General features: G+C 41.7%; 1 protein-coding gene across 1 annotated transcript in view; it reads right to left on the bottom strand.

The window, feature by feature from the left end:
• The window catches only part of epha4b (eph receptor A4b), a 270004-nt gene extending 245257 nt beyond the window's left edge, over positions 1-24747 (bottom strand). Inside the window, exons 1-2 of the mRNA XM_048604238.1 lie at positions 24625-24747; positions 9304-9368 (exon numbers count right to left, since the gene is read on the bottom strand). Coding sequence (XP_048460195.1) covers positions 9304-9368; positions 24625-24715 — 156 coding nt within the window. The 5' untranslated portion in view covers positions 24716-24747. The remainder of the gene's footprint in view (positions 1-9303; positions 9369-24624) is intronic.
• Between the last annotated feature and the right edge of the window lie 494 nt (positions 24748-25241).

Here is a 25241-nt window from a genome sequence, read left to right as displayed (position 1 = left end):
TTAAAAGGAACTGCCATTTAGGCTCAAGATGAGGAAAAATTTGTGAACTCAGAGTGGTAAATCTTTGGAATTGTCTGTCCCAGAGGGCTACAGGAGCTCAGTCCTTCAGTGGATTTAAAGTACAGGTTCATAAATTTTTCATTATCAATAGCGTAAAGGATTATGGGGATTAAGTGGCTAAAAGGCATTGAACTGATCAGTCAACCATGCTCACATTGAATGGCAGAGCAGCCTATGCCTGTTCCCATGCAAGGTATTTTGAGATATCCTCAGGCTATGAAAGGTGCTATAAACATACAGGGTATTTTTTTTAAAAAAGTGTGCATTACTCAATTAAAAAAAACTGAGCTCACTCAAGTACACTCATCTTAGAAGCAGGAACTTGCAGAAAATCCTCCAAAACACCAAATGGCCTAAGCTTATTGAAAACCATAGGCCTTAAATTATTCCCTAACACTCCAGGGCAAATACAAGACTTGTGACCACACAGAGATATCTTTCACCAAATCACATTAAATCTCTGCTGTTAAAATAACGTTTTAGAGTTTCTTCACATACTTTGATAAAATATCAGCACAGATGATTCATGCCTGTATTTTATTCTGCTCCTTTTCTGTTGCCAAAAGAAATCACTGATATGCTGGTAAAATTTCTGACATGTGCACCTTTCCACAGATATTCATTACCAACGGATTCTTGAGATCCCAGCACTCACTTGTTGCTGAAAACTGCTCCTTAAAATCTGGGCAAACATCTTCAGCTTCTAAACAGCCAGACATATAATTGTAGCAATCCGAGCCACGGAAGCCTCATGATTGCAACATTTTCTGTCCAGCTATTCCGGGAAGCTTTCTTAAGCAGACATATTCGTGGGAATATGGGCGGTTTCTGAGACCACATCTATTGCCCATCCCTAACTGCTTTGAACACAGTGATTGACTCCATCTATCTCCCTGGTGACTGTGGCTAAAACAAACCGTTGACAACTAAGTCATATTTGACCCTGTGGATGAGCTTTCAGCCAAATACCTGCTCCAACAACAAGCTCACTCTGACCATCTCCTTAACGTCCGCTGGTTCGCACTAAACTGGAGCTCACGCAAAACTCTTCTGCCTGTATCCTGACCTGCACAAAGTCCCCTATTGACTCATTACCGTGTTCTCTCGGCAACGCTGGCTCTCAATGCCTCAAGTTAAAATTTTCATTCTTGCTTTCAAATCACCTCAAGGCTGTTCCCCTGTGTCTCTGTAATCTCTGCAAGAACCTCACCCCTCCAAGATCTCTTACTATCCCATCTCTGTCCTTCTGTACATCCTCTACTTTCATCACTCTGACACATCTCCATGCTTTCAGCCTCGTAAGTTTTTCTTTTCCTGTTACTATTTTCCTCCCTCGAGCTCTCTTACTCCAACCTAATCCTCAACCATGCTTTTGCTCAAGAGTTTGCTTATCTTTTCCATTTCCTTACCTAGTATCCAATTTTGTTTCTTAATATTTCTGTATAGAACTTTGTGATGCTTTGTTAAAATTAGAGACACAATCAAAATTGGCTGTTAGATCACATAAAGGCCATGGTGGACCGGACTCATGTGTTGACCAGATCAAGCAAAATGTGCTGGTTTCTTTCTTTAAAAACATTTACACTGTACCAGTCAGATTTTTTTTTAAACCACAGTCAAGTGGCAAAACCCAATGTTTCCCCACTGCAGGCAGAGGTCCCACATTTTGATTTTAAAATTCTTTCATGGAATCTGGGCGTCACTGGCAATTTGTTGCATATCCTGAAGTGCCACTGAACTGAAAAGCTTTCAAGGTCATTGCAAAGAGCAGTTGAGACTCAACCGCATTGCTGTGTGTTTGGAAATACATGTAGGCCAGACCAGGTAAGAACTGTAGGTTTCCATACTATAAGAAATGGGAGCAGAATTAGACCATTTGGCCTCTCAACTCTGCTCCACCTTTGATAACAGCAGATCTATTTCTCAACCCCATTCTCCCACCTTCCCCCCACCCCCTGCCATCCCCCTAATCTTTGATCCCCTTACTAATCAAGAACCTCTCCGTCTCAAATACACACTCAATGGCTTGTTATCCACAGCTTTCTGCAGCAATTAGTTGAACAGATTCACCACCCTCTGGCTGAAGAAATTCCTCCTCATGCCTAAGAGGACATTTAATGTACCAGATGGGTTTTTCGTAGTAACTATAGTCAAAATTACAAGACTAACTCTCAAACCAGACAAATGAATGGAATTTAAATTTCACTGGTTATCTAACCTCTGAATTATTAGAGTAGTGACATTATCACGATGGAACGCTCTCCTCAGGTGACTTTCCCATTACTCTCTCATGCAACCTGACATCCCAGCCATCTTGCCTAAGTAAGGCCCATAGATGGGCAACTAATGACAATTTAAAGGCTGTTTTCCCAACTGGTTGCAAGTTTGAAGCTGATGGAAGGGTTCGGAAGCAAGGGAAAGCCTGAACATGGATACCCTGCTCTCCAAAATAAGGTCTGCCTCACAGGTATCCCCTACAACCACCATCTGCCCCAGCTTGCCACAATAGACTTCCTCTACACTGCCCCACCTCCCCTCCCTGTTTTGAGCCTGTAGGTAGAACCCATTCCCATTAATCTTGGAGTAAAATAAGTTTTCCCTGACTTTTCTTCTAATTCTCTTTCCAATTACATTAAATCTATGCCTCCTGGTTTTTTACCTTTCCAATCTACCTTGATTCCTCCTAAGTATGACAGTTCCATTAACTTTTCCTTCAATCTACACTGTTCAAGAAAAAAATATTCCAGCCACATCTGTGCCAAGGAGCAGCTGGCAACTTGGGGTGCTCTTTTGAATATGGAAGAAATTGAATGTATTTGTACGTGTACACAAATTTTTATGTCTTCTGCCCAATGGAAGAAGGTAGAAGAGAGTATAACCAGGCTGGGAGAGATCTTTGATTACGTTGGTCCCAAGGCAGTGGGAAGTACAGATGGAGTCAACGGATGGAAGGCTGGTTTGCATAATGGACTGGGCTGTGTTCGTAACTCTGTAGTTTCTTGTGGTCATGGGGACAGCAGTTGCTAAACCACACTGTGACACATCCACATGGGATGCTTTCTGTGGTGCATCTGTAAAAGTTGGTAAAAGTCCTTGTGGACATGCTGAATTTCCTTAGCCTCCTGAGGAAGTAGAGACACTGCTGTGCTTTCTTGACCTTTGCGCTAATGTGGTTAGATCAGGACAGATTATTGGTGATCATCAGTCTCAGGGACTTTATGCTCTTGACCATCTCCACCTCAGCACCATTGATACAGACAGGGACTTGGCCTCCACTCCACTTCCTGAAGTCAATGGCCAGCTCCTTCGTTTTGCAGACGTTGAGGGAGAGATTTTTGTCTTTACAACATGCTGCTAAGCACGCAATCTCTTTCCTGTATCCTGTCTCATCGTTGTTTAAAATTCGCCTTACAACTGTGGTGTTGTTGGCAAACTTATAAATGGAGTCGGGGCAGAATTTGGCCACAGTTGTGTGTGTGTATAAGGAGTATAGTAGGGGGCTGAGTATGCAGCCATGCGGGGCACCAATATTGAGGATTATGGTGGTGGTCGTGTTGTCACCTATTCTTACTGATCGCACTCTATGGGTCAGGAAGTAGAGAATCCAGTTACGGGGTGGGGGGTGTGGGGAGAGCTGAGACAGAGATCTCAGAGTTTGGAGATGAGTTTGTTTGGAATTATTGTGTTGAAGGTGGAATTCTAGTCAATAAGTAGGAACCTGACGTCTGTATCCTCATTATCCTGATGGTTCAGGGGCAAATGTACGGTCAGGGAGATGGCGTCTGCTGTGGACCTTTTGCGCCAAAAGGCAAATTGCAAAGGATCAAGGTTTGGTATTTTGGAATTTAACATTGATCTTGCTCTCTGCAGCCATAATATTATATTCTTTGCTCTGTTCTAATAAGCTAATGCAGTTTGCATGGTATTATCAGCCTGTACTGCATGCAAAACAAAAACCATTTTACTGTACCTAGGTACATGAGACAACAATAAATCAAATCAACATATTCAGATTGGTGTTTCCACTGACTTTGGAAAACTCTGGAGACCTTCCTGTCAATTTGGATAACGAGGTAATCAGATTTATCACCTTGAAGGCCCGTGCTCTCTTTCTCCCCTTAAACCAACTGCACCACCATTTCCTTAGCATTCCCTGGGCCACACCAACACATCCCATTTATGAAAGACCAAAATGTTCACATTTACACAGCTCCTTATTACATCTATGTGCATTTTACATATAATTAATTACTTTAAGAGGTTTTGATCTCTGAATGAGGAGGTGATTAATATTTTGTGCACATTAGGATTCCACAATTAGAATAGTCTTAATGCTAGGAAGCACTGTTGACTGAAAAACAGGGAGTGCTCCTTGTTCTTCTCTGAATAGTGCCTTGTGATCCTCAAAGTCCTGATTAATCATGTGACACAGATTAATACCATCTCAGCTTAACATCTCTCTCAAAAGCTGAGATGTACAGGTTTTTATAATCTCAAACATCACTTGAATCTCCAACCTAATGACGAGAGTGCCACCAACTGAGTCAAGTTGACCCTCCAATGAAGTCAACTAGCAAGTTTTCCCATTAAATAATTCTAGTTTACAATCTTGTGCATCAAAAATAGGAGCTCAGGAAAACAAAATCAAGGACGAGATATTATTTGACCCATATGCTTCAAGTTCAGCTGTTCAATCCAACGTCTACCTTATACTTGCAAACAGATTTATATATATTTCATATTTGCAACTTTGCAACAGGAAGACAGACACAAAATGTATTAAACAAATGGCAGGAAGGTCTGTCCTGCAATGTAATGTGCTTTACCATTATCATCATCTGTGGAGAGAAATCAGAGTTAATGTTTCAGGTCCAGTGACTCTTCTTCAAAACTAATGATAGCTAGGAAAAGGTTGGCATTTGTGCAAGTGGCATGGAGGGAGGTGGGTGGTAGTGGGGTGGGGAGAGTAAATGGTGGGTGAAGCTATAGCCCAAAGAGAGACCAAAACACTTAGACAGACAAAGGAGTGGGTAAAATGGTCAGCCTGGGAGAATGAATAGCTGCTAATAGGGACTGTTGGTAATTGACAATACATTGTGTGTAATAGCGGACCATGTGATGACAAGGTTCGGTGTGTAGGGGTTGGGATATGGACACAGGAGAAGGCACCGCAAGCCCAAAAATTGTTGAACTTGATATTAAGTGCAGAAAGCTGCAGAGTTCTCAAGCGGAAAATGAGGTGCTGTTTTTCCAGTTTCCACTGGAACACTGCAGCAAGCCTGAGACAGAGATATTGGAACAAGGCGATGTGTTGAAGTGGCAGGCAGCTGGATGTTCAGGGTTTTTCACAGACAAAACGCAGGTGTTCTGCGAAGCAGTCACCCAGTCTATGCTTCATTTCCCCAGTGTGGGGGAAACGACACTGTCAACAGCAAATAAGTTGAGTGGGTTAAGTGAAATGCAGTTAAATTGCTGCTTTAACTGGAAGGTGTGCTTGGGTCCTTGGATGGTGAGGAGGGAGGAAGTAAATGGTCAGGTGTTGTATCTTCTGCGGTTGCAGGGGAAGGTGCTCTGGGCTGTGGGATCCGAGCCTGACTTTGTAATTAAGCCAGCCAACAACGGTGGTGCTGTTTTCTGGTGGACTGCCCTTACTTTGCAGGGGCGGAGAGCCAGCTCTCAGATACCACCTCCTATCTCGCCCTGGACCATGACCCAACCATGCAATATCAGGCTATTGCATTCACAACAGTCACTAACCTCATTTCATCCATTGATCTGCCCCTCACTGCCTCCAAGCTCAGTCTCCCAATCCTGAGCAGCCCACTGCTACTTCCTTCCGACTCCCACACTTACCTTGACTATACATCCTCACACCTTGCTTCCTGTAAAGACTCTCTTCCATTCTCCCAGTTCCTCTGTCTCTGTCGCTTTTGTTCTGATGATGCCAACTTCAACAAAGGGAGCCTCCAAAATGTCCACCTTCTTCCTCACCCAAGGATACCCCAGCACCATGGGGGATAGGGCCCTCAGCCTGATCCAATCCATCTCCTGCAATTCAGGCCTCACCTCTTCTCTTCCCTTCCACAATCATCCATGTGAGAGGGTCATTATCCCCCCACATTATCCCCATTCTGCCACCAGACACATTCCTCGTGCCTCCCTGGTTAGCCTTCCACAGGGGTTGTTCCCTCCAGGACACCTTGATCCACTTCTCCTCCAGTCTTAATGCCTCCCTAGGACACCTTCCACTGCAATCATAGAAGGCGTAATACCTGCTTGTTTACTTCCTCCTTCCACGCAACGTCTAGACACATCTTCTAGGTGAAGCAGCACTTTTTCTGCACTTCACTTAATCTAGTCTATTGTATTTACTGCTCACAATGTGGTCTCCTCTTACACTGGGGAGACGAAGCGCAGACTGGGTGACCACTTAACAGACCACCTGCATTCTATATGCAAAAAAGACCCTGAGCTTCCAGTTGCCTGCAAATTCGACACAACACTTTTTTCCCTGGCCAACAGCCGTCTCAGGCTTGCTGCAGTGCTCCAGCGCTCCAGCGCTCCAGCAAAGCTCAGTGCAAGCTGGAAGAACAGCACCTCATTTTCCACTCGGGAACTCTGCAGCCTTCTGGATTCGATATCGAGTTCAACAATTTGAAGGCTGGAGGCACCTTCTCCCATGTCCTTACCCAAACTCCCAAAAACCAGGCCTTGTCATCACATGGTCTGCTACGACACACAACCCATTGTCAGCGACTAATAGTCCCCAGTAGCAGCTTTTCATTCTCCCAGGCTGACTTGTACCCACTCCTTTGTCTGTCCGAGACAACAAGGTGCAGGGCTGGATGAACACAGCAAGCCAAGCAGCATCATCGGAGCTGTCCAACTGTTTTTCTCTCTCTTTGGCCTCCAGCGCCACCTATTGTTTGCTCTCTCCCATTTCCCCCCCCCACCCTACCTTCTGTATAAAAGCCATCATCTTCCTAGCTGTTAGTCACTGGACCCAAAATGTTAACCCTGCTTTCTGTTCACAGATGCTGCCATGCCTGCGGAGTTTTTCTGGCTATTTTTGCTTTCTATTTTGTTTCTGATTTCCATCATCTGCAGTTCTTGCTTTTATCCTCATCATCATCATTATCTTTGTGTAGGGTGCTGAGAATAGCTAACTACAGTACGCAAGGACATGAGAGTAACACACATACAAAGAAGTGGGATTGAGAGAAAGAAAAGCTTCTACCAAAACAATGAGGTAATTTTCCCATTGGTGCAGTAGATTTTCTTCACTAACATCAAGATCGAAAATTGAAATTAGCTCTGCTGTATTTAAATTCTTCCTACAAATTGCCATCTGTGAAGCTGTGCCCTATTTTGAGCTCGCAGGAGCTCTCTTTGTGATTGCACAATGTCGCCAGACGAACAAAATTGAGGCACTCGCAATGTAACTGCAGATTGCCTTTTTCAAACAACATCACAATCTGTTGTCCCATAGTTTGGACTGACAGTCACGTAATTCTCTTTCCCACACACCCACCCCGATTTACATCTCCTCAGTCTCTCCCACTGTTCTACTGAAGCTAAGAGCAAGCTTGAGGGACAACATCTTATCTTTTGATTAGGCACATTACAGCCTTCCACACTTAACAAACTGGGTCTCCTTTTGGCGGCTTCAGTCTGTGACTCCATGTAGCATTATCTTTGGCATCGTGGTGGATCTGGCCCAGGATTCTAACAGGGTTTGGGGGTTGGTGGGGGGGCTCCTCAATCCTGGACCTGTGAAATGGACTAAATGGACTTTGTCTTAAAAATTTTCTTTTTTTTTAGAAAAAAAGTTTGTTTCTTTACTTTATAATGTTTTCATGAACTTTTTCTGAACTTTTTATTTCTTTATTTTTCTCATTTATTACTGGGATTTTGTACTTTTGAAGGTTTGTAATGCTGGACTGTGAATTTCTATTTTTATCCCCCCCAAGAATTTGTACTCCAGTATCTGTGCACAGGTACCTAAGATGGCACCATATGTGGCAACTTGTAAACTTTTCACTGTACTCATGGTGAGTATATGTGACAATAAAGCTAATTCATTTGACATTGAGTTCAACAATTTCCAATCCTAACCTCCTCTGTCCTGTTTTTGGATGGCAGCTATGTGCGACGATGCCTGCCTTACACTCCCCATTTACACCTCCTCTGTTGTTGTAACTCCACATCTTTCTCCTTTCTAGAGATAGTAGGAACTGCCAATGCTGGAGAATCTGAGATAACGAGGTGTAGAGCTGGATGAACACAGCAGGCCAAGCAGCATCAGAGGAGCAGGAAAACTGACGTTTCAGGTCTGGACCCTTCTCCTTTCTAACTTGCCCGGCTTAAACAAAATCTGGTAACAAAAGATCTTTCGAAAAGTGAAAAGAAATAGAGTTTCATCATTTCTTCTCCTACATTCCTACAACCAAAATCCCACAACTTTAAATCTCCGAGTCTCCTCTTTGATTGATCAACAGGCAAATATATTTCCCATTACTGTCACTTCAAGTGCCTTACAGTAACTGACATAATGCTGACCAAACACATTAAGCTAGGCAATTCACAGAGAAAGCAAAGCAGTTCAACTGGCTAGGTCATCGCACTAATTTTCAAGCACTCAAGACTGGTTACACCTCAGCTGGAATACTATGTACAGTTCTGGATGCCACATTGTAAGAAGGATGTAAATACACTGGCAAGAGTGCAAGACTTGATCCAGGAATGAGAATCATGGAAAGACTGAAGAAATTGGGAGTGTTCTTGACAGAAGGTGGCTTAGAGGAGATCTGGTACAGATTTTCAAAAATCAGGAACAGGCTGGATAGAGTAGATAGGAAAAAGCTGTTTCTGCTTGTCGAAAAGGAACAAAAATGAGAGGGTATAAATTTAAAGTGATGTGCAAAAAAAAAAAAGCAAGGATGATGTGTGGGGGAAAAAAAAGCACCTCATGCACAGAGCGTAGTTAGGGATGGAAACGTGGAGGAGGCTGTGTAAGGGTGTGGGGAGAAAAGCAAGAGATTGACACTAGGAAATAATGCTTGATTGAAGAGTCTCCAGTGCCATGACAATTTTGTGGTTCTGTGAACGTACAATTTTGTTAGAAGTGTGTAAAAGGTAGTTATTAAGGCAACAGGATTCAAACCAAATATTACAAGGTAAACTTGGACAGCTTTGTCCTTGTGAGGCAACTTACTTCAAAGAAAAGGAATACTGCATACTCACCCCTTCTGGAGGATATGCCACCCAGCCCAAGTCTCCAGGAGCTGACATGGAATCCAAGAGGGTAACTGTAAACAATGAGAAAATCAAACCGTTCAGTTCTTTGTAACGAAAGACAGAATCTCTGAGAACTGCACAAATCTCTCAGATAATTGGAATTTAATGTGCGGTCAGACAAGGTCAAAAATGGAGAAATTTAAGTTCATTGCTTGAAATTAAATGAAAACTAGTGCTGAAAATAAAGTGGTTAGCACTGCTGCCTAACAGCGTCAGGGACTCGGATTCGATTCCAGCCTCAGGAGTTTGGAGTTCGCACGTTTTCCCCATGCCTGCATGGGTTTCCTTAGCATGCTCCAGTTTCCTCCCACAGTCCAAAGATGTGCAGGTTAGGTGGACTGGCCATGCTAAATTGCACATAGTGTCCAGGGATGTGCTGGCAGGTGGGTTAACCATGGGAAATGCAGCGTTACAGGGACAGGGTAGGTCTAGGTGGGATGCTCTTTGGAGGGGCAGTGTGGACTCGATGGGCTAAATGACCTGCCTCTTCACTTTAGGGATTCTAATCGGAGATGTTGCCATAAACATTCTCTTAAAAACCCTACTACTTACCTTGGGGTTGAACAAAAATCAAGTTGGATTTGTTTACTACATTCTAATCATTGTTGTAGGTTAAACTGGTTGATGCACAGCATTAAAGCCTATTATTAGCAATACACTGTAATTGGCCAAATAATGGCTTGGCTCATAAATTAAATGTTTTAAGGTCAATACTTCATTTAATGACAACAAGCAGTTCAGGCTTCAATAACATCCAAAGATTTCATTTTGGTGGGCAATACATGTTGACTGTTAATAATGGTTGGCAACAAGACTTGTTTAGAGAATGAACATCCATAGCAATACCACCAGTTGTCTTTACAGTGGATGTGCTTCTAGCATGTTTCCGAGGCCCAATTTCAGATTAGCCTGAGTAACAGTAAACGGGCTTCAGTATCTGAATTCCAATTTGAAATGTTCTGCTTTAGGTTGCACACCTGACACTGAATGCATCTGTGGTCAAAAAGACTACCAAGTAGAACATGTTTTCTCAGGACATGTTGATTTTTCTTACAAATCCTACAATATATAACTCAAATGTTTTTTGACCTGACTTTGTTCATAATTTTTTTTAAAGGCTTCAGAATTCTCTGCATGCATTTGAACCAAACTGTATCCATAGCAATTTTTGAAATAAAAAATATTTTCATGGGATGTACATGTTGCTGGCATTTCTTGCCCATCCCTAATTGCTTGAATTGAATATCTCGCTTGCAAGAGGGCAGTCAGGAGTCAACCAGATTGCTGTGGGCCTGATATCATACGTGGGCCAGACAGGTTAAGATTTGCTTTTGTAAAGGGCAATACTAACCAGCTGGGTCGCAAAAGTCCATCAATGATGGTGGTTATGGTCAACATTAGAGATCAGCTTATATCACAGATTTATTAATTCAATTTAAAATTCACCAGTTGCACAGCATTAGCCTGGGCCTCTGGAATCCTCCTAGTCCAGTGACATTACCATTACTTCACCATTTCCCCAAAAGCATCCTCTCATGTCGACTGCTCTTGCCTGTAATTAATGAACTGTAAATATTCCAAGAGCCTAAAATTCATAACCTACAAACATACGAATTGCTGGATGTAAAGAGATCAAAGTCATACTTTCCAGAAAATCTGATAAAAGCACAGATCTCTTAATAAATGACTTGCTCAGTTCTAAATATTAGTTTCCCACATGCTGTTACTGACCTGAGTAGCACATGCTAGAAGTGATGATCATTAGGTCAATAATAAACAAACAATGTTCTTAGAAGTTAGCACAGTACTGATTTAAAATTCACACATTTGAACAAATGTTGTCTGTCAAAATATAGCAGCTAAATATTGTGTGATATAATACGCATACCATAGTTCAGTAGCAGAAAGTTGCTTTGGTTCGTAACATTAAAGCACCTCTGAATAACTATTAGTTGACACAATGCTTTGGCTCCTCTGTGATAAATGTGTCTGAGCAGGGCAGCGTTACCTCATACAGTCACACCATTATAAGTTAGCACTTCGTACTCCTGCACTTCATGTCCACAGGGCTTTCATTACAAGCTAGGGCCAGAATGATTTTCTCCAACTAAGTTTAAACAAATCACCAATTAACCAGTGGTCTAATTTTCAAGAGAATACATCATTTGTCACCTGTGTTACAAATTTATTCCAATAACATCAAAATTATGAGGTAAGTGTTTTTCACTTGTTACCAAGGTGAAAGACAGCATGGAGCTGGAAAGGCTAAAGTGAATCAGAGATGGAGATGGGGATGAATTGTGTAGTTTGATGAATTCTACACTCAACCTTTGTTTATCCACTTCTGCAGAGGGAATGATTTATTTTCAGGAAGAAAATTAACAGCAGTCAACATACAAAAAGGGAGATTGCTCACAAAGCCATGAACTACAACATTCAAATACAACTAGAAATGTCGATAATGCCCCACAAATTCCACTCTTGCAATATGACTCTTTCACCAGTCCCTGAAACTTCAGAAGCAGTCAGGTCTTCCACAAACTCTAACTCTGACTTCTTACATATCTCCCATTCCTTCAGCGCTTCACTAGCAACCAGCTGAGCTAATGGCCATCTAGATCGTAAGCTCTGGAACATTCTCCTTCAACCTCATTCTTTCTTTTGTCCCTACAAAAAGGCCCCTACAAAACCCTGTTTGATCAAGTTTCTCATCGACCTTTTCAACATTGTCTTCTTTGGCTTATTGTCAATTATTTTTGGGATTCCTGTGAGGTACCCTAGAATGTTTCTTCTTTCATGAATGGTTCAATGTTAAATTCAAGCTGCTATAGTTTCAGTAAACTTTCTGGTATGTATGTACAGTATTTATGACATTTATATGGACGACTCACTGTTGGTGTTAAATTGTGTAAGTAGCTTGCAGTTTAAAATAAAAACAGACCATGAACCATTAGTCATTTTGCCTACAAAAGAAGTACAAACCTAAAATTGTCATCCATGATTAAACATTTCAGATCGAGACTAATGAAGTATGAATCAACAACTGAATACATGCAGGAATACCAGAAAACAGACCATCAATAATACCAGTAAATGAAGCAGAAGAAATAGAAGTGTTTGGTTGTGCATCTGCAAGGCTATGGGCCTAGTGCAGGAAAATGGGATTAATTCGGTGATTTTCTTTTGTCAGGCACAGATGCAATGGGCCGATTTCTGTGCTGTCGATTCTCTGAAGTGCAAGTCATAGAAAAAGGTTGAAACCTGCAGGTCAGAAGTTGCCAGACATTTGCAGGCTGAGACAAATATGGAAGAAATCTGGGAAGTACAAATGTGAGAAGAGGAATGTATCAAAATAAGAAAAAAAGACAAAACCCAACACAGATTATTCACCAAATAGTGTCAAACTACAGTCCTTTCAGCCACATTAACATCTTATTCTCATAGATGATTTCCTAGTCTTCAATGAGAAACAAGTAAAACCAGGAGCACTAGGACTTGAAATTCTTGAGCAACCTATTTGGGAATTACACAGTATCATCTGATAATTCAACAGTCAGTGTAGTGATCACGAATTTCAGACTCCAGAGTGTGGTGAACAGCCAAAGAAGAATGAACCACATTTACCATCAATCTATTTCCATCAAGGCCATAGGGTCATTTAGGGATAGAATCATTTGAGTGCATAGCATAGAGAGGGGGTAAACAGGGAGAAATAATGATCATAGTAAACAAGGCAGCCTAGGTCATATCGGGTTGAAACAAATCAAGGGATAATCAGAAGAAGTCGTAACACATTGATAAAGAAACTGTAGAGTTGCTTCTTAGAGGAACACAAAAAAAACCTCAACAAAACACCCAGGACAGAACTGCCAGCCTAAAGAGAGGAGCCAGAAGTTCTACTAGAGTCTAAGAGAATGTGCATAGCTCAAATGCTTTAAGTAAGGAGTTTCAAGGAAAGCATCATGGAGCTTTACTTTGGAGACTAAAGCTAGTTTGACTCCATACAGATGTTAAAACATGAAGCATTTTAATGCATCCCAATCATAACTCACCGTTTAAGTTCCTCCAGCCTATCTTCACTTCTTAAAGCAAGCAAAATAGCCACATCAAAAGCAATGGAAACATTCTCTATTAGTATAAGAGTGTTGCTTTATCCCTCTTTGCAATTTCCACAATTTTAATAGGGCTTCTCCAGTGATCTCCTCCTGGCCAGGTGCATGACATTGCCTTCACAAGGTTCCATATTTACTTCGGAATAAAACCAGAGCATCTCTTGCAATCATTCCTCTTGCTCCTTCCTCTGTTTCTGCTCTAAAGTTCCCAAGGATTCATCCTTGGTTCCATTTATTTCTGATATACATCTTGCCAATGGATTATCTTCCACCATATCATTGTTCCAAATCAATTCATACAATTTGCAACCTTGACATGTTACCGGAATCTAAACTGAGCTTCATTTTATAACTTTTTCATTAACAAAGTTCATATACATCTGCCTTAACAATGTTTTCAGTTTACTTTATACCACTTATTCTTTTTGCTTACAAAAGTCTGTATTGTAATCACATCCTGTTTGAACATCTTGCATTTTCTGTGCACGAACTAATCTGATGATCTTTCTGTCCAATTTGTTTGAGCTAATTGCTTTTCATCTCTCAAATTATCTATCATTAATTGAAAATTAATTAAATAACAAAATGAATTTGAAATTATTAGTCTGCTCGAGTTAGGATTAGACATTTTAAAATTATTTTGTTCAGAATTTCAATGTTTTACTGATCCATTCCAAATCCAAAGGGAATGTCGATCAAATTAATTCCTCCCAGCACACCTTACATAACTTATGGAAGTCCAAGATGGAAATCTAATACCACAATGTTCTTATTTGAACTTACTCAATGTCCTGAAGTTGCTTCATCATTCCTGAGGACTTGAGTTTAAGAATTGTGGAAAAGTGGATCCATTACAAGTCCTATACAAAGTTATGGATTATATTTTGTCTTTAAAAAAAAACAAAGTTATTGAGAGAACCTTGGATTTTAAATTCAAATTTTAAAAAAAAGGCTTATTGGAAATCAAGTAATTTCAGGCAATTACATGAACCCACTTCTCAAATGTCACCTACCTGACTTTCATAGCAATCGTTTTTGAACAGTGTGTGTCTAGGAGGTTTGGCTCTGTTTGGAATCAGCTGGGGGAAAGCCACTTAAACAATATGTCCAGCTTTTGTCTTCTGTTTCTGAAACATCTCTGTGGGTGCACTCAGCATGAAACAGGTTGTTCTTCTGGAAGAGTGTGTGAATTTCTGAGCAATGCATTTATTGAGCAAGCTGTGTCTGCCAAACGCCCAGACACAACTGTGCATGTTTGGTTATTTAAGCATTTATGCAAGACCACCAGATCAACAAAAATTTAGAACATTCTGTGCTTTACCAATATTGCCTTCAAGAATAACTATCCTTAGCAATAAAGTGTTTTTTTCCTTTTAGAGTGAAGCTGTGCAGACAGAAATCCTTTTGTCCCCCACTACCTGAGTATGTCTGTATGTATGCATTTGTGTGTATTTTAGACTATTTAAAAGAGAAAGCATTTCTTAATTCAAAGTGTGCATTAACCAATTCTGCATCTTCATTGAATGGGTTGTGTTTCATCATAAATCAGTGGATAACCTCATGCTTATTAGAAGAAATATGGTTAATAGATATCTTGTTCAAAGTCTGATATACATAAAACTTACAATTGAACATATTGGGATTGAGGCAAAATATTTCTAAACTTATGTTGTAACCTATGGCATAGTGGGACCAGTGACACAGAACATAGAACAGTATAGTCCCTTCAGCCCATGATGTCTGTGCCAACCTCAACACCATTCTAAACTAATCCCATCTGCCTGCACATGGTCCATACTTCTCTATTCCCTGTCTGTTCATGTATCTGCCTAAATGCCCCTTAACATTGCTATTGTATTTGCTGCTACTACTTCCGATGGCAGTGCATTCCAGGCACCTACTACCCTCGGTGTTAAAAAAAAATACATGGCTCACACATCTCCTTTAGACTTCTCCTCTCTCACATTAATCTTACGCCCCCAAGTATTTGACATTTTACCCGGGGGAAAAAGACTAACTATCCACCCTATCCATACCTCTCATAATTTTGTGCTTCTATCAGGTCACCCCCCGACCTCAGCCTCAAATGTCAAAGTTTGTCCAACCTCTCACCATAGCTAATAGACCCCAATCCAGGCAAAATCCTGTTAAACCACTTTTGCACAAGTCTGGTATGGTGACCAGAACCGTACACACTGCTCCAAATGTGGCCTCAAGTTTTATACAGCTGTACACGACATGCCAACTTCTTCACTCAATGCACTGACCAATGAAGGCAAGCCTGTCGTTTGTCATCTTTACCACCTTATCCACTTGTGTTGCCACTTTCTGGGAGCTTGCACACCGAGGTACTCTGTGCATCAACACTCTTAAGGGTCCTGTCATTTATTGTAGACTTTCTTCTTGCATTGGCCTCCCAAAATGCATAACCTCACACTTCTCTGGATTAAACTATTTGCTATTTCTCTGCCCAACTTTCCAGCTGATTTATATCCTGCTGTATCCTTCAACAACCTTCCTCACTATCCACAATTCCACTAGTTTTTGTGTTGTCTCCAAACTTGCTAATCATACCACTTGCATTTTCATCCATATGATTTATATATACTGCCCCCAAATCATCTTGGTCGTTTCCTTAAAGAACTCAGTCAAATTTGAGTCAAGATCTCCCCTGTACAAAGCCACACTGACTATCACTATTGAGTCCATTCTTTTCCAAATGAGAGTAAATCATTTTCCTAAGAATCTTCTACTCTGCCTGCTACTGATGTCAGTGCACTCCTCCTTTCCCAGTTGAACATAAACTTGGGCCTCATCCAAGATACCTGATGCAGACAGTGTCTACATAGAAGCAGGATAATAACAATAATAATATGATGATGATGATTTAAAAAAAAATTCAAGTTTCTTGTGCACTATCACATTAAAATGCATTGCTGGTTGTTAAGGTGCTACTGTAATTGGAAGAAAATTATCCTTGAATAATTTAAGAGAATTAACCAATTTAATTGGGTTAATTGAATTAGCAGAAAGTTAGAGGAAGGGGAAAATGGTGCAAATATTAAGCTTAAATCCCTATTCTATCAATTTGAACATGCCTCAAATCACCAATATTAAGTCTATTAAAAAGATTAGTGATGTTCAAACATGCTTAACAGTGCCTTTAACATCCCTATTGCACTGGTTTTGTTAGCATAAGTACTATTTCTAAATCCAGACAGCTCTGGGTGTACAGTGGATTTTTACACTTCTGTTGATACACCTGTCCTTACGTCCAGGGGAGAAAAAAAAATCCAATTACCAGAAGGGGTAACTGCATCATTGGAGATTACATTTGTTTATTAACATCTAGCAGAAATAGAATCAGTTTATAACATCAATAAATTCAGAAATTTGATAATAAATTTACTTGGCTCCAGGTGCCATTACAATTTTCATGTTTGTGTTTTGGTTGGAGGTTGGGGGTTGGGGGGGAAACAGAGACTCAGAGATCTCAGTTTGAAAACCGGTCAGTATGGTAGTAGAATTCATTTAGCAAACTACACCTATTATTCAGTCTCCAGCATAGAATTTCCATTCTCCACAGCAGGCTGCCCTTTGCAGACATGGAATTATCCAATTAAAGATAATTAGTGTTGGATTAAGGTTTTATACGGAGGTGCTCACTGGGAAATGAGTTGAAACTGCCCAAACTCATTTCACTAAGGGTCTGTGAAAACTGTTGCCAGACAGCTGAGAATGGAATTCAATCGATTTGGGTTGCATTCAAACTCAGTCCCAGAAGTAAAATGGTAATATCCGAAACCAGCATTTGCACGGCTGTAAATGCCAGGTTAGCATAGATGTGAGATTTTTGTATGGCATGAATGGAAGAATATAAAAGATACTTAGGATAACGTCCGTGATTATTTGACATGATTCCATGGCAGCACACTCATCCCTTGAGTCTCATCCCTTGAGTCAAATTATGGATGACGCCCCAAATAAAAGACTTGAGAAAATAAACAGCACTGTGGTTGAGTGTAGTACTGAGGGAACGCTGCACTATTGAAGGCACTGACTTTGGAGATACCATTGGACCAAGGTTCCATCTCAGGTAAATGTAAAGGAACCCTTGACACTATTGAAGGAAAAGCAAATAGAGCTTTGCCTGAAAAGGAGAGCCTGCTATGATAAATGTTATGCTGGAGCTTGTTCAATGTTTATCTCAACCAAACATTAACAAAACGAGTGATTTGCTGTTTGTACTGTTTTGCTGGACACAAGATATGGTGCTTTGTGACACGCTGAGAATGTGAACAGGTCTTTACAACTATGTCTTACTTATTTATTTAATTAACACTCATTATTTCAAATCAAACTAAGTAAGATTCATTCCTGAAGATGGACCGTTTGTCATTGGCCTATATATCTGCCTCTTACCCCCCCCACCTCCCTTCCACATTATTGTTACAGTTACAGAATCATAGAATTCCTACAGTGTGGATGCAGGCCATTTGGCCCATCGAGTCCACACCAACCCTCTAGACCCACTCCATCTCAGTAACCCTGCATTTCCCATGGCTAATTCACCCAGCCTGTACACCCCTGGACACTAGGGGTAATTTTGCGTGGTCAATCCACCTAACTTGCACATCTCTGGACTGTGGGAGGAGACCGGAGCACCCAGAGGAAACCCACACAGACACAGGGAGAATGTGCAAATTCCGCACAGACAGACAGTCACCCAAGGCTGGAATTAACCACTGAGCCACTATGCCACCCCCACATTAAAGTAGTAGAAAGGTGATGCTAAAGTCACCGTACCCCTGTTGGACCATGCAGTTGTTCTCTCATTCGAGAGACAACTTATGGGGATTTAACCCTGAGGGTCACCATGTCTCAGGCAAGGGGGTGAAGTTGAGAAGACAGGACGTTTGTGGTGATCTCAGCTGGTACAAGAATTGAATTCACACTGTTGGCAGCACTCTGACACAATGGAGCCATTTAGCTCAGTTGGCTGGATGGCTGGTTTGTGATACAATTTTAAACTGGCTATTTCGCTTATTCAAAACAGATAGTATCTGCAAGATTTTGATGTTTCTACCTCTATTAATCTAATTATTCTATATGCTCATTTCTTGTTTTGCCAAGTTTGTTACATACAGGAGTGAGAAACAAGCAGCATTTTTAGTTCAAGTTGTGTGTGGTTTGGAGGAACCAAGTTATCTGTGATCTATGTTTAAATTATGTTCAAGGAGATTAGCACGGGGCATGCAGGGGGAGAATGGGTGAAGGGTTCTTGTAACGCAATGGTAATGCTCAACCTCTGAGCTGGGAAGCCCGAGTTCAAGTCCCACCTTCCTTACAGTTGCCATGATATAGCTTGATTAAAAGAAAACAGGGCTGGTAGCATTTAAAGCTTGTGCACAAGTCTGAGTGTATCCATTAGCATTAATGCAAGCATCTGGGCATCTCAATAAATAAATTCGACACCCTTAACATAATCTTTCGAAGGTCTATAGACAGCACATTACAGTTACAAATTTTAAAAGTTAAGTACAGTATTCCTATTCATAAGAGGCCATTTTAAAAGAAGCATATGTATTAGAGTTCAGTTACATAATCGAACATATTGAGACACCATTGCACTTTAAGCAGAAATCACATCAGCTAAATGTGACGCGCTTCATATGCAGAGCTGTTCCTTATTTTCATTTTAGAATTGGTATGATGAGGAAATCATTTTTACAGAACAATGCATCCAATTAGAAACCTAAACTGTGCGATGGATCATGGGAAAGCAATGACCATGTGTAGTCCTAACCTTATGTTGGTAGGTCATATCATCCTGGAGAATTAAATGTGAGGTTGCACTGTGTAATGGGATACTGAGCCATTCTCACTTGAGTTTGTACCCTAAAGTCCTCTGTCTTACTGACTCCCCCTCTTCCTTTAGGACCCTCCCTTGAAAAATACCACTTTCACCATTTGTTAAATTACTTGTACTAACTTCTCCTGTTTAGACTTGGTGCCCATATTCAAGAGATCCATTATGTATCTTTGCTTTATAGATTGAAGTTATTGTCAAAATGCTGCAATCAGCTGTATGTCTGGCAAAGCATAAACATGATTAACCTATACTGTGTTATTCAATGTTTCTATAAAGATCATTTTGTGAAGGGAATTAGAAATAGGGAGAAAAAAAAAACAAAGTTGCTGGAAAAGCTCAGCAGGTCTGGCAGCCTCTGTGAAGAAAAAAATCAGAGTTAATGTTTTGGGTCCAGTGACCCTTCCTCAGAACTGCTCAGAAATAAGGAGAGCTTTTCCAATGCCTTTGTGGGTAAAGACATCACTCAAGGACTATGAAGAGTCACAGAGTCCAGAGTCCCTGAATTGTTTAGAACTGAAAGAACTATTTGGAGGAAGGGCCACTCGACCTGAAACATTAACTCTGATTTCTCTCCACAGCTGCTGCCAGACCTGCTGAGCTTTTCCAGCAATTTCTGTTTTTGTGCCTGAATTGATTCTCTTGCTGTCTGTTGAGTTAGCTGGTCTCTGCAGCAGGGACATTACGCCTGATCAGCAGGCCCCCAGGATGAGCAAGAGGGAACGATAAGCCAGACTCCTCAGATTTGTTCACTGGCTCTTGTTGGTGAACAACTTATGTTGGCACACCCATCCTTTACCCAAGTGGGCGTACTCTGCACATTAGCCTGGGTGTGACAAGCCAACATCTTCAAGGAACAGTTAAATAAAAGCCTTGCCTGCAAAGTCACAGCGCTACCTCATTGATATCAGTGCAGTCGAGTATTGCGGATACAACTAGATAAAAACGACCTGTTAAACTTTCTCTCCATCTGATGCAGCCATGGCAGAACACAAATATATACATAGGTCCAAATCCAATCAAATGAATATTCCAGAGCAGGTTGGTGCTAAAGTTCTGGCGACTGGCCTCAAGAAACTCTGCTCAGTCAATGGCTGACGTCATCTGCTTGTTTTGCTATAAATTCGTGATTTGTGAGGTGAAGGGGAACATCAATGTGCATATGCTCAGTATAGATCATTGAATCCCTACAGCATGGAAACAGGCCCCTTGGCCCAACAAGTCCACACTGACCTTCACAGCATCCCACCCAGATCCATCCCCCCACAGCCCACATAATCTACACATCCCTGAACACTACAGGCAATTTAGCATGGCCAATCCACCTAGCCTGCACATCTTTAGACCGTGGGAGGAAACTGAAGCACCCAGAGGAAACGCACGCAGAAATGGGGAGAACATGCAAACTCCACACAGACAGTCGCCCAAGGGTAGAATCGAACCCAGGTTCCTGGCGCTGTGAGACAGCAGTGCTAACCACTGAGCCATAATTTTTTTTTTTTAAAACTTGTTCCTCTAATTATCAACAACAGCACAACAAAGACAAAAAATGATTTTGTTTATTGAACTAGGACAAAGTGTTGTGATACTTGAGTACGCTGGAAAGAAGTACCACATTCATCTCTTACTTCCCATCCCCAAGGACATTATTTCTATTATTCCTCTTCATTCTGCTCACTTTTCTCTTTTGCAGCTACATTTGCTCTTTCATGAGATTCCATCAAGTTTCACACAGTTGGAGATCTACAGAAAAGTGTCAGCTTTAAGAGATCAAAGGACATGGAACATTTGTGGAATCTTTAACAAATATTTCATGAGAAAAGATATTGACAGCCAAACTATTTCTGAATATTTCACTTTCTTCTCCGGTTCCCCCTAACTCTCTCTAAATGTTGGTGGATCTCCTTTTGAACCATCAGATCACTTGTTATTACCGGTAAAATACTGCAAAGTTTGAAATTTTGAATTTTTTTTGTAATGTCAATGTTTTATCACTTGTTATCTGCCAGTCGCCCCGTGCAAACCTATTCATTATCTTCTCTATTATCCAAATGCATGACAGAAGAATTGCATTTGAAATCTGGGCTAGTTCTCCAGTGCAGTCCTGGGAATCAGGCATGTCATCTTTCGGATGAGCTATTAAGCTGAGGCCCAGTCAGATCTCTTACGTGGACAAAAGAGAACCCATGGCACTATTGTGAAGATGAGCAGATGACTTCTCCCCAGTGGCCTGGTCACACTTATCCCTGAAACATCATCTAAGAAGCAGATTATCTGGCCATTGTTATACTGCTGTTTGGACCCTGCAGTGCAGAAAATTGGCTGCCATATTTCCCACATTAAACAGCGACTACACTTTGAAAGGAGTCGGTTTAGCTCAGTTGGCTAGACAGTTGGGTTGCGAAGCAGTGTGATACCAACATTTCCCCACACCAGCTGAGGTTACCATGAAGGACTCTCCTATCACCCGAGGCATGGTGACCCTCAGGTTAAATCACCACCAGTCATCTCTCTCCAATGAGAGAACAGCCCTATGATGACTTGACACTTTAAAAGTACTTCACATAGTATTCTAAAACCCATTACAGCCAAGAAGTGGGAGGGCACTGTATAAATATAAAGCCTTTCTTGCTAAATATGTTAGCTGATGCAAAAGGTTGACTGATCCATTCCTTCCATCAGTGTGCTGGTCTAACTATGCCTTGAGCCTGAGAGCAGAGCATCTCAACCACAGAGCTAGATAAAAGCATCCTGTGTGTTGATAAACCACACAGACCAGCAAGATGGCAGATTTGATTACTGATTGTACTGAATTATCTTCTCAGGCAGCAGAACTACTGGCATCATTCTTTCTGGGGTCAGAAGGTTAAAAAAAAGACACTTTCTTTAAAACTTAGGCCCAGATAAGTTGCAAGTGGTCCTGACCACATTGCAAACATTGTTAGACCCATCCACAGCACTGGGCTTTTCTCTTCTGGGTATGTAGAGCTACGGATTGTCATTGTTGTAAAATGACATCTCCAATTCAGCAGGAGACACTGAAAAGGTTAACTCAGTTAAACATAAACCATTTCTAAATATGACTTACTGTGAAGCTTAACAACAGAAATACACACTTTACGTTCCCCACATCACTTAATCTTAAACATGAGTCTATGAGGGCACTGCAGATATTGTTCATGTAGATGTGATGAACATCAAGTCAGAATCTGCAGTTTAAAAATATAGTTGTTTCTTGTGGGAACAGGAGAAAGATATTCAGACGCATTTTGAGGATGATCCTAACCTGTGCACAATTGACTTTAGAGCCTTGGTATTGCATATAGAGAAGAAGAATTGGTTAAGTGGGAAGCTGAGCTGATTTCAATGCTGTCTAGTGACCCCTGCTGGAATGTATGGGTAAAGGATGGATTCATTACTGAACTTAATTGTGATACTCACCCCTTATTAACACACTGGGATGTCCACATGCACAGAAGCCAGCCTGTTCAGTGATGTTAGCTCACACCCCTAGAGCAGGTGGGACTCGAATCTAGACCCCCTGACTCAGAGGTAGGGACACTACCACTGCACAAGAACCCTCCCATAGCAAGACGATATAACACAGCCCAAACCTCTGGAAAATAGCATCCCAATAAGAGGCACCATCTCAGGTGGGGAACTTGAGATTTATCATGGATGACAGGGAGTCAGTTCATTTTATTCCCAAAAAAGGGGGGAAAAAAAGTGGGTTTTCAACACTTTTGAGAAGACCTTTCAGTGCCATACTACACTAAGTGGCTGGCCTTCGTCAGTCAGGGGAGGCAGGAGAAGCAGATACCAGGGAAACCTTTAAGGGGCATTCAGACAGACACGAACAGACAGGGAACAGAGGGATAAAGACCCTGTGCAGGCAAATGGGATTAATTCAGAATGGCATCATGGTCAACACAAACATGGGTGGGCCGAAGGGCCTGTTTCTATGCTGTACTGGTCTATGTCCAATCTACATGTCTCCAACATCATTGCGCCAGCTTTTATTTAAAATGGTCAAAGTTAAACGTTTACAAGTGTGTAGGAAAAGCTTAAAAATGTTACACATTTTCCCAGCTTGACAAAGGGCGATGTTACTGTAAAGAAAAAAAAGTGGTCGGGGTGGGAAAACGAGGCCGATCGTGTTAAAACTCCTTAATTAAGAAGTTTGCAGAACAGAATTAAATCTTAATTCAAATCAGCAGCGGCTGAGCCCGAGACGAGAAAGACTGCCACCTGGTGTTTCACTTGGGGTAGTGAAGAGCTGGGGAACTACTCATCACGGAACAGTCCCTACATTGTGGAAGCAGGCCGTTCGGCCCATCGAGCCTACACCGCCCCTCCTAAGAGTCTCCCAGCTAGACCCACCCCCTACCCTATTCATGCATTTCCCACGGCTAACCCACACATCCCTGAACGCTACGGGACAATTTAGCATGGCCAATCCACCTAACCTGCACATCTTTGGACTGTGGGAGGAAACCCACACAGACACGGGGAATGTACAAACTCCACACAGTCGCCTGAGGGTGGAATCAAACCCAGGTCCCTAGCCCTGAGAGGCAGCAATGCTAACCACTGAGCCACTGTGCACCAACAGAATCGGAAAAAAAAGTGTTCCCTGCTAGGTATCGTCTGTGACTATGGTCTCAGAAAACACTTCGGATCTGACAAGCAACTTTCAGCGGACGCAGAGCGAAATAATTATTCACTTCACTGCATACGTGCAGAAAAAACATACACTGGCCCAAACCTATCTAATGGTGGAAATCTAAATGCACCGTCGCCACCTAATCGTTAACACGATCCCAGGTGGTGCTATTAAGCAGCATCCCAACCGTGTGGGTAAATATATTTGGTGAGAGCTGTTCTCAAGGGAAATGACCCAAAGCAAGTTGTCGCTATATCCTATCATCAAGGTTACTTCTTCCTTGCATCTGCTAAACTTGCTGCTCCATCAGCAAATTATTAGTCCTAGAGCCCAGCTTAATGGTCTGGTTTACATCTGTATCGAGAAGGAAGCGTGAGACAGAGAATCCCCCGCAAGATTTCTCAAAGCAACTCGAATCCAGTGTCATCATACAGACCACAATTCAAACTCCCTTTTCCTTTCCTTGCAATTTTATTTGTCCCAGTCCGGCACGTAACGCAGAAAATGTTCCAGCGATTATGCGTCTCAAAAACTCATCATAAAACATTTCAAATCCCCGTGCATTAACTTTCTCTCCCACCCTCCCCGCTTCAATTGCAGTGCTCGCCCAAGATGAAACTTACCCTCGTTAGCTGGGTAAGACCTAGCGGCATCGCTGGTGAGGATGAAGTGGAGTGTGTGCAACAAGGGATAAATCCACCAGTGGAGAGCCATTTTAGTCCGCTATGGTCTGCATCCCCTCTTTAAAGTTGCTGAGCAGGAATAGAGAGAGATGGGAGCCGAGAGGCTGCCAAAGGAAACACCAAGTCAACGTCTCCTCTGTCAATCAGACGGCAAACAGCGCGATCTCACTCAGCCACCACCTTAAAGAGGTATCCCTCCCTCCCCCCTCACGGCCACCTCCTCCTCGCCCCAGCTCCGCTTTAACATCCGCGTTAGCAATGCACTGATGTTCACATTGTGAGAAGGTGCGCTTAAAGATAAGCACACGAGAGACAGGCAGAGCAATAGCTGGGTCCTGTTAAGCGCAGAGCTGGCTGTTGGATGAACTCTATTTAATTCTATGCATTCGCCTTGTTAGCGCAGTGGATTATTGAATTAACTGAAATCCTCACTCCCAAATCCCGTATCCGCATCGACTCTGCGCCTGTGATAACCATCGTTCGTTTTTGCACACATTTTACGACAACTTTAACAAGGGTTAAAAAAATCAATCAAGTCAGTTCAATTTATTTTACAA

Source organism: Rhincodon typus, chromosome 13 (assembly GCF_021869965.1).
Source record: "Rhincodon typus isolate 14 chromosome 13, sRhiTyp1.1, whole genome shotgun sequence".
Taxonomy (NCBI): Eukaryota; Metazoa; Chordata; class Chondrichthyes; order Orectolobiformes; family Rhincodontidae; genus Rhincodon; species Rhincodon typus.
The sequence above is the reverse complement of the archived record's forward strand: the minus strand, read 5'-3'. Positions and strand labels throughout refer to the sequence as shown.